Source organism: Coptis chinensis, chromosome 9, assembly GCF_015680905.1.
Source record: "Coptis chinensis isolate HL-2020 chromosome 9, ASM1568090v1, whole genome shotgun sequence".
Classification (NCBI taxonomy): Eukaryota; Viridiplantae; Streptophyta; class Magnoliopsida; order Ranunculales; family Ranunculaceae; genus Coptis; species Coptis chinensis.
The window spans coordinates 12667184-12685862 of record NC_141464.1 but is presented as its reverse complement, the minus strand read 5'-3'; the positions used below and the strand labels follow the sequence as shown (position 1 = coordinate 12685862).

The window sequence follows — 18679 nt, the reverse complement described above, 5'->3', positions numbered from 1 at the left end:
ATAATATGCATTTGTTTTCTAGTTAAAATTTCAAAATTTCAAAAATATAAATAAATAAGTTATGCTATACACTTAGGAATAGTGGTATTGTTTTCTTTCTCTATGCTCTTAACAATCTAGAAGTCTCACGTAGATTTTGCATTAGAATAATTTTTAGAAACTTAGGTTAATATATAGGTAATAATCTTTGCATCTATCTATAAATATATTACATGAGTATCGATGATTGTTAGCAGTAAGTTTCTGAAATCTAGGCTAGAGTACTTATTCTACAAATTCTGTGAGAATATAGCCTAAAGCCTTATATGAGCCGAAACATTTGAGAAATGACACAAGGGAGAAATAAACCGATAGAGAAATCACACGTCCACTTGCTTGATCACTATGCCATATCCTAAGCGAGAATTTTCAGGGCCCTCTTTGGATCGATATAGCGAGTAAATTCAAACCTATGAATTATTTTCCGCTTAGTAAGCCCTCGAGCCTTTCTTTAGCCTTTCATAAACCACAATTCCTTTACCCTATTACAAAAACAAAACAAAATAAAAAATTCAACTTACCCAATCTAGAATAAGTCCGAGAATAGAATGAGTGAAAAAAAGAAGAAGAAGAAAAAACACGTGGTAAACAAAAGTTAGTTAATTGCTTGGAAAATAAAGAAAAGAAGTTTCCATCCAAAGAAAAAAAAATAAAAATAGAAATAAAATAGAAACTCCAAAAATAGAATAAAAGGAGTCAAAAGCCAAAGAAAAAAAAAAAGAAAATATGGCTAAGGATGGAAACAAAGTATAGAAGCAAAAGAAAATAACAAGGTTTTTCTAAGTTACATAATATGAAAACTCTATTATCTCGGACTTGTCCTTTTTTTGAATATCCATTTCTTTCCTTCTTAAACCATCTCCTAATCCCCGTAACACCTAATAAAGACCTCTAGCTCAATTAGGAATAGGTTAGATTGATAGTAAGTGGCAGATGTGTTTAATCGACTCCGGCTTCCTTGTCGTCATTGAGATTGTAAGGTAAAAGTGCCCCCATTTAGACACTGGAGTAAATGGAACTTGAGTGGAAAAATTAGAGTGTTGTATCTTGACTATTATTGTGAGAACCTACTTAAGGACGCTATTCCGAGTTTCAGAAACGAACCTGCTAGGCATTTCATAGTATTACTCATTATATATATGTTTATTGTAGATGATTGATTATTATGCATATATTAGCTTAGGTTTCGACTTGATTACTCTATATGCATTGCTAGTGAGAGGAATAGTTAATTTAGAGCATGAATAAGGAAACAATAGTTTTATTTCTTAGTCGTTGTAGTATAGATGAAGTTTGTGAGTACCTTCACTGGAAAACTCTCATGAGGCTATAACTCATCCACTAGGGAATTCCTAGTGGTTTAAGGCCTTGTTGCATATGGTCAATGCAATCGCACTCAGCGAAACGAGAGTAGATAAAACTCCATTTTTTGGTCACTTATTCTAATTTCTCATCTTTGCTTGAGGACAAGCAAAATGCTGTTTGGAGGTGGTTTGATAAGAGCCCAAAATTGTAGTTTTAACCCTATAACAGTCATACTTTTAGACCAATTATGTGAGTAATAATTAAGAGTTAACACTGATTACGTGTTTTTATGCATTTCAGGTTTCAAAGTCCATTATGTGCAGAAATGTGCCACTTTAGCGAGATAAAGGAGCAAATGTCGATTACTAAGTAGTTCCGTGATTAAAGGCCAAGATTCAAGAAGACAACGCCTTCCTAAAGCCCGGTTAAAAGCTGAAATGTCGACACGGGCAGAAACAACACACAAGTCAGCAGAACTTCTGAAGGCCGTATCTTTGGACTCAGACCTCGGAATGGGGCCTACCTTATGTCAAAACGACCGGCTCGGAAAGAGCTTTCCAATGGTCCAAGCCTTGACCCAATCAGAGGAGCAGAAGTGGACGAAAAGTCTGTTGAAGCCAACTGCAGCTGAAGAGGCCTTTTTGGACTGAAAGAATTGGGTTTTGGGCCTGATTCTCTGGCCCAAAACATGGCTCCAAGCCCATGCACGATTTTTGGATCTGAAAGTATAAAAACCAAAGCTTAGCTCTTTGTTAATGGTAGCTAGTTAGACCTAAAACAATATAGATAATTCTAGATCTAGTTTTCAATAGATTAATTAAGTTTTAGTTCCATTTTCAATTCTTGTTTTAGATTAAGTCTTTGAATCATTGTTCTTAATTGATTAGATAAATAAAATCGTTATTTTGTCAATTTCTATTCTTGTCATTTACATTGTGTTAGATTTGATTTCATTTATTACTTGGTATTCAATTCTTAGTTATTAATTCGATTTTAATTATTGTTTAATTTAGATTAGTAAATTTCAATTCTTTATATCATGTTTAGTTTTAATTTAATCGGAAATGATTGCGTAATGATTCTCGGCTAAACCTCCATTAGAGGGGGTTGAGAAGCTTTGATGAAAGCTTGATTCCGATTATCGTAGAGTCGTCGTAATTTCCTTTCCACTCTAGAAACGATTAGTTCACCATGAGAATGGGTTTAATCGTTCACATGCTAGTTATGAATTGGTAGAAATGCCATGTGTAATTAGGGATTAGGAAGAACCAATTGTTTCTTGAAGATTCAAGTCGGATTTTCGACGATTAAATGTCGTTAATAGGATTAAGTTGAGTTAAGGTGGAATCAATCCCCCTCTAACTCTTTATCATCGAATCAACGTAGCATTCCCATAGTTGTTCTGATAATCGACTAGTTGCATCTTGTGGGTAGTTGCATCGTAGTCTAGTTGCCCTTTTCGTAAATCTCTCATTAGACTTAGAGTAGAGTAATTAGAGTTGAAAACACAACATGCGGAAGGACTAGGAGTGGAACGAATCACTCTACTCCACTATATCTCATAGGATTGAGTGTAGAAACTTTGATAAACATAGGCACATAATATAGTTTTAGTTTACTTACGTTTTGAGTTCATCGTTCATTTCGTAGGTAAATTATTCAAATTTTATCTTTTATCACCTAACGAGGACAAGTTATAGATGAAAAAAACCTCAACTTTGCTAAAAGAAGAGAGAAGATTTCAAGTATAGCCTATCTCTACGAGGAGTATGAGTGAGCAAACAACATGCTTTGATTAAGATTACAACCGTTCACTCGAGAGTCTAGTTGCAACCTCTTCTCCACCAGTTGCTTGAACAGAAAGATACTATAAGTGGTAAACACTTTGGATAAGATAACTTGACGAAAGGTTTCTTTACTAAACTTGGTAATAAAAGATGGCACAGGATCAAAGAGCAACTTAAGTTATATCGCACCCAGTCGCCCTAAAATGAGTCCCCATTACCACTCAATGACAGATACTTAAGACTTTGAAAACAATTTTTTAAAATATGAAAGACAAATAAAAACAAACATTTTAAAACCTAAGTTAATACATGCATAATAATCAAATCATCTAAAAATAAATATACATGCAATGAACTATAATAGAAAATTCAATGGCAGGTCCGTTTATGAAACTTTTGGAATAACATCCCTAAGTAGGTCCTCACAAATGTGTCAAGACAAAAATACTCTGATTTTTCCACTCAGGTTTCACTTACTCTAGTGTGCAGTGGGCACACTCTTCCTTACAATCTCAATGACGTCCAAAGGAGCCGAGGTCGATAAAATACATCTGCCACTTACTATCACACCAACCTATTCCTAATTGAGCTAAATGTATTTATTAGCTATTATGTATAGCTTAGGTGATGGTTTAAGAATAAATGGAATGGATAAATGAAGCTTTAGTATTGGTGGAAGTATACTTCAAAAGAGGTTTAGAAGTTGAGGTTCATCTTAAATTGTTTAGAGTTTGAGTGAGGGAGATAGAAGAAGAAAGGTAGACTCTTGAATCTTAGAATGGTTCTAAGCTAAAGAACTTGAAAGCTTTGATTGTTGATTAAAATGGCTTGAAAACATGAAATGAAGATTGATTAAAACATTGAAATGAAACAAGTAAACAAGATGAAGATTGAAACAAAGAACAAATGACAAGTTAATTGAAATAAATGAATTGAAATAACAAGTTTGATTGAAATAAAGGAAATGAAATAACAAGAAATTAAAAACATAAATTGAAAAAACAAGACAAGAAAATAAACAAACCAAATGGTTTGGATCCTAAGACAATGGATGAGTTCTCTCTCCTTTGTTTTTTTATTATATACCCCTACTTTTGCCATTTACAGATTTGCCCTCATCCATTCTAAACTAGACACCTCACCCATTTCACTTTTGCTTTTGCTTTTGCTTTATGGGTGCTTTCTTGACCAAGGTAGGGTTAGGGATAAATCTTCATAATTTAAAATAAAGGCCTCCATATTTGGTCTTCTGATTTGAGTCTTTTGATTGTTGACTTTGATTGGTTGACTGGTTGACTTGACTTTTTCAGCACTTTTCCACAGCAGCTAATGGTCTTCATAATAAGCATGATTAAGGTTCTTTTTAGTGCTAAGACGCAGTTTTTATGATAAGTGGCATGGAATACTCCTTAACCTAAAAAAGGCAGTAAAACCGATGGGTTGTCTTTTCGTTAAGCGTAAGTGGGACTGTAATGCGGCAATATACGGGTAATAAAACACACATTTGGGAGCTGATCACCACCCCCAAATAGCATCTTACTTGTCCTCAAGCAAGGATGAGAGAAAAAACTAAGATCACAACTGGGTGATTTATTATATGTTATACTAATCTCATTTCGCAGAGTGCGATTGCATTGACCATATGCAACAAGGCCTTAAACCACTAGGAATTCCCTAGTGGACGACCTTTAAGCTTTGTGAGAGTTTTCCAATGAGGGTACTCACAAACTTTTTCTATTTAGCACAAAGGGTTTTGTTTCCTTATTTATTCTCAGAAGTTAATACATCTTATTAGCGGTGAATAAGGACAAGCTCCTTTAAACTCAGAATAACATATGTATAGTAATTTAAGCGACTAAAGATAATTGTACAAAACATTAGCAATGAAATGCAAAAGCAGAGTTGTTTCCGAGGCTTTTGGAGATCTTCCTTAAGTTGGGTTCTCACAGGGGTGTGTTGCAATCACAACTCTCTAATAGATTCACTCAAGGTTTGTTCTTTCAAGTGCAATGAGCACTAATATTCCTCGCATACTAAAATGACGTCCAAAGGAACCAGGGTCGATTGATCACGCTTGCCACTTACTATCACACAATCTTATTCGTAATCGAGCTAGAGGTGGTGATGGTTTAGAAAGAAAAAGGAAGGGAAAAACAAAATCTGATAAGATAAGAAATTGGGTTTTCAATATACTTGTAATCAGAGAAGAACCTCATTTTGTTCTTTTGCTTCCGAATTGTGATACATTCTTTTAGCCCTTTGGCTTTATGACTCCATATGATTTTGAATTTTGGGAGTTCTAACTTTGCTTTTGATTCTTTTTGTTTTTGATATTGTCTCCTTTTGATTTTGAACTTTTAGGAGATTCGATTTTTGACTCCAGTGGAATTTTAGAGTTTTGGTTTTAGATGGGTCTTTCTTTTCTTTTCTTTTCTTTCTGAAGCAAATAACTATTCTATTTTTGTACAAGGTCTTCTATTATCTTTTTCTGATAACCATCCAGTTCTCAACTCATCAGTTGGGTAAGCTTTTTATTAGGTTAGGAATTATTGGTGAAGAATAAAAAGGTTTTTAGAAAGGGTGAAAGCTCAAGAGGGGTAACTAGAGAAAAACTATATTTTTGGGGTATTAACGTTTATTTGGCTATATCAATCCAGAAAGGGTCGGCCTAAATTCTCTCATAGGATATGGCGTGGTGATCAAGCAAGTTGATGTGTGGTCTTTCTATCCAGACATCCTTTGTGTCATCACTCAATTATCATTCAAATGAGGCTTTTGGTTAGATTCTCATAGGATATGGAACTTAATTGTTCTAACCTTGGCTTCGGAAACTCACTGCTATATACAAATAAATACTGATGTATGACATTCAAGAAAAGATGCAAAAACTATTGTACGTATATTAGTCTAAGTACGAAGAACAAGTCCTTACTCTATTGCTATAATGAGACTTTTAAACTTTTTATTCATCATAGAAAAAGGAACAAGACTTTTTAATACTAAATGGAAAAATATTTTTGGTCTTTTCCGAATTTTTTTTGGAAAGGAAGAAATATAATATTATATATTATATAGAAAATGCCTAGTTTTTGCAAAATATTACTATACCAACTCTATGATAGAACTATGTTTGTCCTCAAAGTATGAAGATATAAGGAAAGAGATTACCATAGAAACATGAGCAAAAATGGCAATAGACCTGTATTCTATTCTTCATGATGAAAATTTGCCACCCCCAAATAAGTTTAGGGCGTGGGTTGTTTGATATAGAACGAGAATTATATGGTTTATTATACTAGGGATATTTATTATACTATAAAATCTTTTTGGGTTTTTGTATTTTTGAAAGCATATATGAAATGCAGAAAATCTAACATGCATGCATGATTATGATTAGACTACGATTGAAGAAATAAAAAGTACGAAATGTAAAGTATGTAAACAACTATCTATACTTACACATATGAAATGTGTGTGTGTGTGTGTGTGTGTGTGTGTGTGTGTGTGTGTGTGTGTGTGTGTGTGTGTGTGTGTGTGTGTGTGTGTGTGTGTGTGTGTGTGTGTGTGTGTGTGTGTGTGTTTTAAATCTAAAGGTATCTCTAACCATATAGAGGTTTTGACAAGAAGATAAAATTATACGTGGATCTGGTATCATTTCGTTTACTCCGGGGGGTATAATTTTCATTTTTATATCCTCTAGTTTTGAAAACTATGGAGAGATGTTTTAAAAAACTCGTACTCAAAAGTCGTGATTCTTAACGCTAAATTTTTAAAGCACCATAACAGGTGATTTTAGGCAACTTTTGTGTCGGCTCTTTATTGAACCCAATCCGGTCAAACTGTGGCTTCAGTTATATGTGTTGGGGGTTTACTGCGCAAGTCATAATGGATGGGTTTAGTTGGTTGGACACTAGCGAGTGGTGGAACTAGGTCTCTTTGGTGGATTTTGGTAGTTTTGGTTAAAATGGGATGGAACCAATGCTCTGTTTTGATAATTGTAGGTACCTTGTCCTTGTCTGAATGTATTTGATGGTTGGCGAACCCTAGAGGTGGTTAAGTTTGTGGCTTTGGGTGTTGCCTCCATGGTGCATTTGGTATATTAAAAGCACAGACTTCTTGATGGTATGTTGGTGCGCAAGGGACAATTGGTATCTATGTGTGTTAAGCTGAGCCAGAAAGTGCATGGTGATATGGGCGACCCTTAGTAAGACATAACTGATCCTCAAACCGCCCTTAGAAGAATGGAGATTGCGTACTTCTAAGGGTTGGTCTATATGGAATCCATTGCCTGTTTTCTTTTTCTTTTTGAAAAATCACATGACTATTGATGTATTGAGAACCTTCTATTATGAGAACGGAGAAAAACAACTATTTTGAAAAAGAAAGGTAAAATAAAGAAATGAAAATTGTATACTCGCTCCATAGGATCACACTTACTCAAACAATGAGTAAAAAGTGTTTTATAAAGAATACGCGAGATATACATGGACTAAGGTTCCAGCACTTACAACCACACACTCCAAGTGGAGTGGTCCGGTTACCTTAAGGATGCACCCCATGGAATGCATCGAGAAAACACGATGTGTCTTTTATAGTCAAGACTATATGTGGGGTCGTTTTAGGTCAGATTCCCCAAGACTATATGCATATGATGGATGATATATTATTAGCTATATACTAATATTCTAAACAGTTGGGGATCTTTATAGAAAACATGTAAAAGCATATACCCCCAAACAGAATGAAATGATGTATTTGGAGTGTAAGATGCAGAATGATAAGAGAAAGTTTATGCAACCCATCATGGAACTTATGCAATAACCCGTCATATTTGAATTGTCCAAAAGAGTGTGAGGTTGGTAGTGGATGCTCTTCAGGAAGCTCAGATGATGCGGAATATGACATATTAGGCTTCTGAACCACTTGAATGATGGGTTCATCATCGCATGCCTTCAAGAACTCCAAGAACTCTTCATCTAGCTTGGGTGAATCTACAAAATCAGGATTAGTGTCGGTCTCTTTAAGAAAATCCTCAATTTCATCCCTTGTTAAGTCCATAATGACTAAGCTAGATTGGGATCCACATAACACCATAGATTTTGTTTCCTTTTTTTCTGGCACTTCAATCAAAGCGAGGTTCTCATCAACTGGAATGATAGGCTCGTGAGTATATATGTTGGGCAAAGTCTTTTTATTGGGAAGGTTTAGAAAATTATGAGGGATCTCAAAGGCAATTGGCTTAAGTGTGAATTTGAGGTTTCTTTGAAATAGTTTAGTGGTGCAGTCACTACAAGAAACAGGGTCTTTAGCGACAAAAATAAACGTCACTAAATATTGATAAAATGTCGCCCATGATATTTAGTGATGATTGTTGGAGTGTTTCCACACCGTAGCCAATGATATAGCCAGCAATTATATAGAGCTGCGCTTTTTTAACGTCGCTAAATGTGGCACCTTCAGCGATGATGGTAACTGTCACCATTGTCCGAATTTCGTCGCTAATTTATTTTCACGTTCTCAATACAATAACGTCGCAAAAGGTGAATGTTTTGAGACGTTTGCCAAATCGTCAATAATGAGGCCTTACTTAGCAACATTTATATCATCAGTAAATGCCCAATTTTTTTGAAAAATCTAGTATTATTGGCAACATTTTGATCATCGCTACAATTCCAAAAAATTTAAAAAATTGGTGTTATTAGCAACGTTTTTATCGTCGTCAAAGGTCTAAAATATTTGAATTTTTAGTGTTTTTAGCGACATTGTTATCGTCGTCAAAGGTCTAAAATATTTGAATTTTGAGTGTTTGAGCGACGTTTTTACCGTCGTCAAAACTCTAAAATATTTGAATTTTGAGTGTTTTAAGCAACGTTCAAATCGTCACTAGAGGCAATAGATATGAGACCATTTTCATTACTAATATTGTCGTTAATTTTGCACCATTTGGACAATTTTCACCTGTCCCCCCTCCCATCCAATTACCATTCAACAAATAAACCTAAAATAAAACAATTAGAACATCAATTATTTAATAATATGTAATACACAACAAAATTTCAATAAATAAAAATGAGTCAATTCACTCAATTAGAAACAAAAGAGAGTTGCATCATCCCCTTTCATAATTTTTTTTCTTCTAAAGTCATCTTAATAAAAGTATTAACTTAAACAAACACAATTCTAAACATCCCTCAAGTAAGTTGCGAATGAAATCATCTTCACAAAAAAATAAAAAATTGACCAATAGCATTTTAGATTCATTGGAAGCCTCTTGCAATTCCTTATCACCATTTCTTTACAAAAAATAATATCACTTCTCTTTTGATGTAAGATTATCTGCACATTAAGATGTTATCCATTAGATCACCCAAAAACAAATGTGAAACCAAAAATATAATAGTTTCATCAAGTTAAAATTAAAATCCAGTGAACACAACTAAGAAAGGCAGAATTCAACTAAGATAGGCCACCAGACATGATGCAGCACCATTACCAAGAGACATATAAATACACTTACACCCATTTGCCAATGTTGATATCTAATACACAAAATAAAAAAAAGATGAAGGATTAAGGATTATATTATTTTTTTTGTTTTGGCCATATACCACTAGAATAGTATCAGTTAAGTGCTCATTGACCGGTAGCAGTCTTACTTGCAAAAGCAAAGGTTACAAGTAGTTCAATGTTATAACATGCAGATCAAGGACAAGTCATGTGAAATAAAACAGAATGCAATTTAGTAGAAAATTACACCTTAAGCAAGTCCCCCATATCCCAAACTATTAAGATTCCTAAAATACGTGTTTAGTTCACATACAACCACATGACAAACTCCAATAACAAATAAGAAAACGAGACTGCCTTAATCCACTCACCCAATTTATTAGGCATCTGTCAAGCATATTTAACTAAATATATTAGCTAAGTGATCATGTCCCAATCTAAAATACATATAGCCCATTGCCTCATAATGTATACACGTTACAGGCTAATAGCATCTGATCAAGAAGAGTTCACTTAGCCAATAAACTGAATAAGCATATTCAACATCAGATCCCACTAGTGTAGAACAGTAACATAGCCATCATCCACTCCTACTTTAGGAAATGACAACACTGCTAATACATATTCCACTACACCTTTGAGGAGATACAAGTATGATATACAGGTTTACACTAACTTCATCATTGTGAAAAGCCCAGGCAGAAAATTCAATGATGGCAACCCAGATAGTGATGCATGATACGGAGGCTTATTCATTCCAATGGTGTAGTGAATTTAGCTTTCTATGGGACTTCAAACAAATTAAAACCCAATCAATCAACACCACCACAAATCATAAAACAATTAAGTTAATAAATCATACCACATTGAAGGAGGACCACCAAGCTTCTCCATGAGATAGTCCAATTGGCATTGTTGTTGCTCAAATTGTGTCTTGTGTGCTGCTTGTGTTTCTTCAACCACTACCTTCTATGCTCGCAACTCTTCAAGTTGAGACTCTACCTCCTCTGCCCTTGCCCTCACTAGCTATGTCATGCTGTTAGATAATAATTGACTCACCAAATTATAATCTCAAAGATCTTGAACTTGTGTCTACAACCTAATTAAATAACCTAAGTCTAACCATACAGAAAAGAAAGATATAGTACCTTCGGTACGTAGTCCATTTTCCACCAGCGATTGTTATCAATCCAGGGCATTCAACATTTACAATATGATCCCTGGAAATGCTAGAAGTGTCTTTCGATGAAGGATCAGTGGCCAAAGGACGTATTCCACTCCACGTGGAGAGAATATCAGATCTCTGAACCTGAAATCCAATTAACTTAAGTACCACAAACCTTATCACATATTACCAGTCTTCTGAAACGAGGTAGCTATAATCTAATTAAATTTTTAAACAACAATATCAAGGTAAACACATAGCAGGTGTAGTTGGTAGGTACCCAAATAACATGTGTATAGAGTATCAACCTAAACTTGCCTGAAGCTAGGATTTGATCTACAGATCAATATATATGCGAGGTATAAAATGTTAACAACAAGCTTAGGCATTCATCTAGAGATGACAGTACAAGAAACATTCTTTTTCTACTAGTTGGGAGTTTTCTTTTAATCTGAACTGAAATAGTAATCTAGGGCCAGGTAAGAAAGTGTACCCTGAACCATGGTGAGCTGGTGTTGTTCCAGTAGATTGTCAAAACAAAAAGCTTGGTTCAGCTGACTAGCAAACGCTCAAGAAGCTTTCCTGTGTGCTGGAAATTTGAAATAGCAAAAAATGCAAGCCACATAGGACTGATATATTATCCCAATTAAACACGAGATCTGACTACTAGTTCTGCCCCTAATTCATAATTTTGACATGTAACAATTCAGACTGACGAATTTGTCCATATGTTATCTCAGGTTCACAAACAGTGATGCCTAGGGAAGAAAAAAATAGTGATGCCTAGAGAATGCCATTAATTTCATTACGACCATGTAAAGAGAGTAGGTGCCCTTAAACTACCATTAGTTGAATGTAACTTGGTGACAGAGCATTGTTGGGTCAGAATGAAACAATGTTCAAATTTTCATATAGGTATCATTGGGAGGTCTTTTTTGCATTTTCAGCTTCTACTGATGTTCTTAAACTTTTGATTGCTAAAAACTAAAAACTTTCTAGAATTATAGAGCAATGAGAAGTAATATAGCTCTAAAAGAAAGTGTTAAGCGTGGACCACTAGACCTAAAAAAACAAAAAGAAAAAACAGATGCCCAAACAATTTGTGATAATGATACTCAAGGAAATACATTTTAGGGTACATTTTAAACAGAATTACAATAACCTACAAGGTATTAAAAAAAAATGGTTATAAACAGAATCTAAAGAGATTGCCATTTAATAAAGATGCTAACATAATACAAAACTTTATTGCAAAATTATATTGCCAGTATCTGACATGTGTAATGTGTATTTATGACTGTTTAGAGTGCCCATCCCTCCCTTCATCCGTAATCAAAAATTTAGGAAACATGGGTATGAAGCAGGAGGTGGTGGTCTTATAATTTTACTAAATATTTCTATGACTTTGACAGCTAGAAACTTCTACATTCGATCTTAGATATACAAGATGATAGAGCTTCTCTTACTTGAAGATTATTAGTATCCATAGAGAGTGCATCTTCAAGAAGGTTTTTTGCTTGATGCAGAAGCCTCATCTTCTCCTTAGCTTTGCTTGGCCGCAGGCGTGATCTTTGTTGCAATACCACACCTCATCTGAACAAAGCTGTTTTACACGACAATGTAAAACGAGCATGTCAAAATTACTTTTCATAAAGATGCCAATTTCTTCAAATGTGCATACAGAAAAAAATGAACCAAGCAATTTTAAATTAAGACAATAGAAGTATCTAGCAAAAACCCTGCATTTGAGCAACACTAGCTAACTAGGTGCTAATATGTTACAGGGAGTAAGAGAATTATACCATAAGGTGCATATGCTTTGTTTGCTGACATCATTGCATTAAATTTGTCAATTGCAGCCAAGTAGACCCTATCAAAGATCGTATTTGCTCGAAAGTATGAAACAAATCTCAAATAACTTTCAGTAAATGTGAATAAATATATTAAAGTAGAATTGATAACTCCGACATCAAGTTTCTCATACCTAGACCGAAATAAACGGGTCATATATTTTGAATGCAATTATAATTCCAAATCCTCCAATGAACAGTAAATCAAATACTGCCAAATGGTCCAATAAAAAGTCTGTTAAATGGATAGTTGGTGTCACCTGGTATGTGTAACTACTATTTAATTAGTTGTGGAGGATCATCAAGACCTAAGGTTATCGTGTCCATCTCATGACACATCAGAATACTACATGTCAAGGTGGGTTTTCTACTGTAGTGTAGTTTACACATTTAGGGAGGCCCATTTTCGAAAAAATTAGTTGGGACTTGGGAGGGGGAATTAGGGTAGCACAAGTGCAGTACATTGTACACTTCTTAAAACACTTCCGGAGATCTTATCTTTATGAAGAGAAACCACTTCAGCATGGTTAAGCACTGAAGCACCAGCTAAAGCCGTAGTGCAAGCTATTGCAACGTTGAGACGTGAATCATCCATCTGTCCATCAAAATAAACAACTGCACCTCTCAACTTTAGCACCACAAATTAGCTGAAAGAATCAAAAAGGTAAATAAGCTACTAGAATTCTTGAATTGGGCGAATAAACCCAAATTTAAAGATAAAGGTAGAGTATATCAAACATAAACTTAACAACCATTAGTAATTGGATCACATAGTAAAAAGATGATGAAGAGAACCTGAAACCAGTGGTAGCAATGACATTTTAAAAACCCTAGATTTCAAAATCCATAGAGAAATCTTAACACTGGAGCGAAATCTCAGCAAACAATCGAAACCGAATTCAATTAAATATAACCCTAACCAATTAATCAAAAACAAAACTATTAATTAAAACCAAAGCTATAAGAAATTCTAAATCTAAAATATTCTAGATTTAAGGGTGGGGAAAACTCACAAGTGAGTGAGACTAGCTAGAAGGAGAGAATAATGAGGTGAGAGAGGAGAGAAAGAGATGTAATTTCCAGTTGCTTTGAGAGACTTCGTTGGAGTGACGGTGTTGTTTCCTTTCTTGGAGAGACGACGGTGAGAGAGGAGAGACGGTGGTGGTTTGTTTCCTTAGCTTTTTAGGTCTTTTTCTTTATTTTATTTTTCCTGTTTTTATGTGGCCGAGTATACTATTTTTCCCTTTTCTTTTTTTATTCAAATTATTTCGTTATACTGCCAAAATAGAAGGAGGGCGCGAGATACAAAAACCCAGGTGGCAAGATCTAATTTGTTTTTGCAATGGGGTGGGAAAGTTTTAATGACGAAATTTTAGTCCCAAAAGCCATAAGATTCGCGATGTTGTGTAAAAACCACGCCAATGACGACGTTTCTAAATGTTGCCTTATGTCAAAAGATTTTGCCAACGCTCATTACGTCATTGAAAACTAACTCTCAATTTTATTCTTTTACAGAATTTGGATTATGACTTTTGGCGACATTAAAAATGTTGCCAAATATTGGTTTTAAACACCGTGACAAAAGTTTACTTGTGACGCTTGTAAACGTCGCCAAAGGGAATCATTACCTACGTTTTTCCAACGTCACTAAAACTTTTGTCGCTAAAGAACCAATTTGTTGTAGTGAGTCCTCAGAAATGGGTGGATTTTTTATGAATGGAAGTTGGATTTCAAGAGGTGTTAAATTGGGATGGTGATGGTTGGGTGGTGGTTCTTTACATGATCTCGAGGACTCAGTGAATTCTTCATCTAGTTTTGGCGTTTCCACAAGATTGTAGTTCATATCTGCAATAGTAAAGATGTCACAAATTTGTTCCATTGATAAGTCTTTAACGGCCAAACTAAATTGAAATCCACTTTCCACCATAGTGATAAGTACTCAAAACGATAATACTAAACCCTATAGAGACATAGCGTTTTGGTAAATTATGTGTTTAATAATAATGAAATAATTATATTTTCGTACTTTTGCAGGTTTTCGCAATTAACGTGAATATGATGATCAAACCTGTATCAAAGTATGGGAATACTGTGCATACTTGAAGTCTTTCCACTCAGCCCTAATGAAGCCCAACAAAGTTTGACTAGAGCCAAAAATTCCAAAGGGACAAAACCAGTGCAGAACAGGACCACGTGTAAAGAAGCAGCAAACTTCCGAAGCTCATATCTTTCAAACCTGGACTTCAATTTTGGCAAGTGAACTGCCAGAATGACCAGGGTGATGAGCTCTATGCAAAGACACAAAGTTATTAAAATGCCAAAATCTGGGCCGCCACTGGACACAGCATGTGGACCCACTCTGCGGGCCCATAAGAAATGATGAGTCATCATGCATGGACAAGTGGCAAGTTATGGACACTTTGGTGACACCTTGCAAGAAAAGACAAGACAAAATAATAAATGCATGACTAGACTGTTGAAAAGAAAATGACAAACTTTGTGAAAAAAGGTTTGGATTTTTTGGAAACAAAAAGACAAATGTAAAATAAATGTAGGAAGGCTTTACGTGAGAAAGGGGGGATATATATTTTGGGAGGTTGGAGAAAGGATACATTCATTCTTGCATTTCCATTTTGTGTTTACATTTCATACATAATATTTTCCCTTCTTAGAAGCTTATGTATTAGGTTGGTACATGAAGTCTTAAACTTTTAATAAAATCTATTTTCTTTAAGTTAAATTCTAGTTCTTCCTTTATTTCTTTTCACTTTTCATTTCATACATGCAAGACATAAAATCAATCCAAGGACTATGAGTTAAAATCCTCCCAAGGGGAGGGTTAATGATGCTCATGTGAGGATCAGACTGCAATTTAGTAGTCCAGAATCACTACTTAGGAAATAGGTTTAGATTATACATCCGGTCTCAAAATGATTGAGTCTGACCAAGTTTGAAGTGCTGATACTCCAGAACAGTCTTATGCGGGCAAGTCTCGTGCAAGATCTTATGGTGGCCGTTAGCCCTCTGGTTTGTCTAGCTACTGTAAAATCAAACTATGAGTTGAAGTGATATTCCAAAGATGGAATGTTAATTCAACTCCTCATGCTAGTGAGATGAACTCATCTGGGATCGATACTCGACGTCGTTACGTGTTTGTCTATGAACACGAGATGGATTAGAGCTGTAGTGATAAGGTACTCTAAACTTTTGAAACTGACCTTGCATGATTATGATTAACCTTCTACCTGTATCTCTCTATCTATTTAGTTTACTTAGAAATCAATCGTTGTAATTTTACGTTACTTGTATTCGAAGTTTTAATTGAGGAACATGAGAAATAACCTAAAATCCTACTCACTAATCCTTTAAGGCTATAAATCCAGTTGTGAGCCATGCCTAGTCCTAAGGTTTGGATGATCCCTTAATCGATCTATGCTACCAACCCACGTGAGTAAGGTAACATGACTAATCGAACATTTTACGGACTTTGGACTCAAAAGAACAAAACCCTAAAGTACTGATTATCAAATGGCGCTGCTGCACACCTAAGGATTTCAGACATTTAACATAACAACTGGAATACATCAATGGACAACACCACCCCTCCCCCCCCCCTCTCCTACCCTCTTATATTTTCGATTTTTCATTTATTTTGCGATCTAATGTTTCTCTTAACTGCTCGTACCAACTTTTACTTTTCTACTTATAGGAACCTTTGAACCAGATCGGAATTATTATCCTTAGGACATTCTAAGAACGCTACAAGAAGTTGAAGTACTGCACTGATCTCATAGTATCGGACAAGACTTTGACTGGTTACGAGTGAGACTGCCCTCTGGAGTATCAGCACTCTAGTTTTCAGTCCCAAGTCACTTCCCTTCTCAGTGCTATTTTGGACTCTTTGGACCTGTTTATCTAACTTCCAATAAGTGCACGACCTAAGCTCATTTCAGGAGTTAATTCGGTCGCTTAATTCTAATAGGTGGAGTTGCGGGAAGCTCCAGGTTTCACATTCTTCCACTCCTCAAACTTTGTCAAGGAAATTATTTGGTTGATTACTATAACCTGTTTTACATCAAATATTTGTATGTTGGCATGAGAACCCCTTGCATGTATAGAATTTTTTCTGAGTATGTGTGGTTCGTCATTGCATATTGACGTTAATACGGGTAATATGATTCAAATATATTTGGATGTCTGCGTGATTTCAACCCACCTGCTTAGATTATTTTTGTATGTATATGTTACATCCATTCACATACGCGACATTACTTTGCATGAGTTCATTCTCGATATTCCCCTACCTCGCATCTAGTTGCACATGCAGGTTTTATTTTATGTATGCGTAGCTATATATTATTGCATGCATAGGACGTGTTTCTATTCACGTATGAGTAATATAGGGTTGCATGTGTAGCCTTCCTGTGTATATCTAGCATGTGCTTATTGCATAATTAGAATGCTAATTGCATGATTAGTCATCTATTTTGGCATTTCTCGTTTTTATTTGCATGTTTTGTAATCACATGTTTAGGCTACATATACGGTTGCGCAAATATATTACCTGTGTTTTCCCCCCTTCTCCATAATACATTAATTATGTAAAAAAAAAAAAAAAAAAAAGTCCCCCCCACTGATGTCTCTACTTTTGCTTTTGTGGCCTCCCATTGTCATACTTCTGAGCTTCAAAACCACATTCTTAGGAGTTGTGGCTCAGTACCTTTGGATGAGATTCTTGATGTTGCTAGCAGTGCATTAAGTCTCTGTCTACCCAATTTTGACATCAGTTATATGGCTGCGAATGCTACCGTCCCCCCAAAACCACAAAATTTTTTGGCAGAAGCGTTCTATGGTAAGATTGTTACTGGTCTTGAGAGGGAGTTTGTGTTATCTGCTCGTTAGAAAGCAGTCATTGGATGCTTGTAGTCAGAACATGCAAAAGATTTTCTACTTGCTATTCTGATGGAGGGACTTGGACAAAGATATGTCATTTGGTAGAGTATCGTTTCTATTCTCCAAGATGCGCCTCATGATTCCTTTGTACTCTGATAGTAGTCTATGCCCTGTTTGCAAAAAGAGTAAACTAGATGCTTTTTGGGACCATGCAGCACATTGTAGACATTTTCCAAGTTTAAAATACCGACATGATCATGTCAGAGATATTTTATGTGATGCATTTTGGAAGGCTGGGGTACATGTGAAAAAGGAGGCTCCTGTGAATTTTCTCACTGATCCGAATGAGGGGAGATCGACACTTTGGCCTGTGGATGTATTGATCTACAGTTGGTCTAAGGGGAAGCATGCGCATGTTGATGTAACTGGAGGCTCTCCATTGGTAGGGTTTGGGAATAGAGTCTTTGAGGTTGGAGAAGCAGCTAATAGAGCAGTAGCAGGGAAAATTGAGAAACACGAGGAGGCTTATAGAGCTAACCAACATTGTTTCATTCCTTTTAGTTTTGCCACTTTTGGTTTCTTGGCACAACAGTCTGTTGAGCTCCTTAAGAGATTGTAGAAAGTTATGGACTGTAATGTAATGACAGTTGGTTCTAACGAGTTTGTTTTTAGGAGGATAGGATTTGCCATTCAAAAAGGACTTGCAGCGCAACTTGTTGCACGCTTGTCCTAATTATTTGTAAAACTGGTTATCATTATTAATAAAATTTCCACTTCAAAATAAATAAAAAAAATCCTAATAATTATATTAATAATAATCACATAATATATCATCATCAATCATCATCTTATTCCATCAGTGTCTAGCAAACTTGAAAGAATGAGGTTACCTAATTAAGGAACGTGCTAGCACGGACAACCTCCCTCAATTCTCTTATGTAACCTGGCTGCTAGAATATTCACACGTTATACTAGCTTACCTGCTCACGTTAGCAACAGCTCAAGAGGACGTGGTTCACCTCCCTTCTTTCGTAATTACTAATCCTTATGTCATAATTCATTCCTTATGAGTCTAGAATTAAAATTTGTGTTTGCATGAGACTACGGTCTGGTACTAACAAGGAATTCGAACA

The 18679-nt window shown here is 35.4% G+C and overlaps 1 protein-coding gene across 3 annotated transcripts; it reads right to left on the bottom strand.

Moving 5' to 3' along the window:
• Positions 1–9168: 9168 nt before the first annotated feature.
• On the bottom strand, positions 9169–12679 carry LOC147474802 (glycerol-3-phosphate dehydrogenase SDP6, mitochondrial-like). 3 transcript variants are annotated; one of them, XR_015208707.1, is made up of 6 exons: positions 12606–12679; positions 12270–12406; positions 11297–11392; positions 10787–10947; positions 10501–10674; positions 9169–9467 (listed from the first exon to the last, which is right to left on the bottom strand). XR_015208707.1 is itself a non-coding variant. In XM_086583999.1 (5 exons), exons 2-4 carry the CDS (start codon positions 12336–12338, stop codon positions 10665–10667), a joined length of 240 nt encoding a protein of 79 aa, XP_086440125.1. In that variant the 5' UTR covers positions 12339–12406; positions 12606–12679; the 3' UTR covers positions 9169–9467; positions 10501–10664. The 3 variants fall into 3 exon arrangements, 1 of the variants encoding a protein (XP_086440125.1); XR_015208708.1 differs by having other exon boundaries at positions 11297–11385; XM_086583999.1 differs by lacking the exon at positions 11297–11392.
• Positions 12680–18679: the final 6000 nt, after the last annotated feature.

What these genes read in the sequence shown, in the direction of transcription:
- LOC147474802 (XM_086583999.1), bottom strand. Translation starts at nt 12,338, where the DNA reads ATGAGGCTTCTGCATCAAGCAAAAAACCTTCTTGAAGATGCACTCTCT. An exon ending in TGGATACTAATAATCTTCAA is followed by an intron (nt 10,948 to 12,269) that starts GTAAGAGAAGCT and finishes ATTGGATTTCAG; the next exon opens with GTTCAGAGATCTGATATTCT.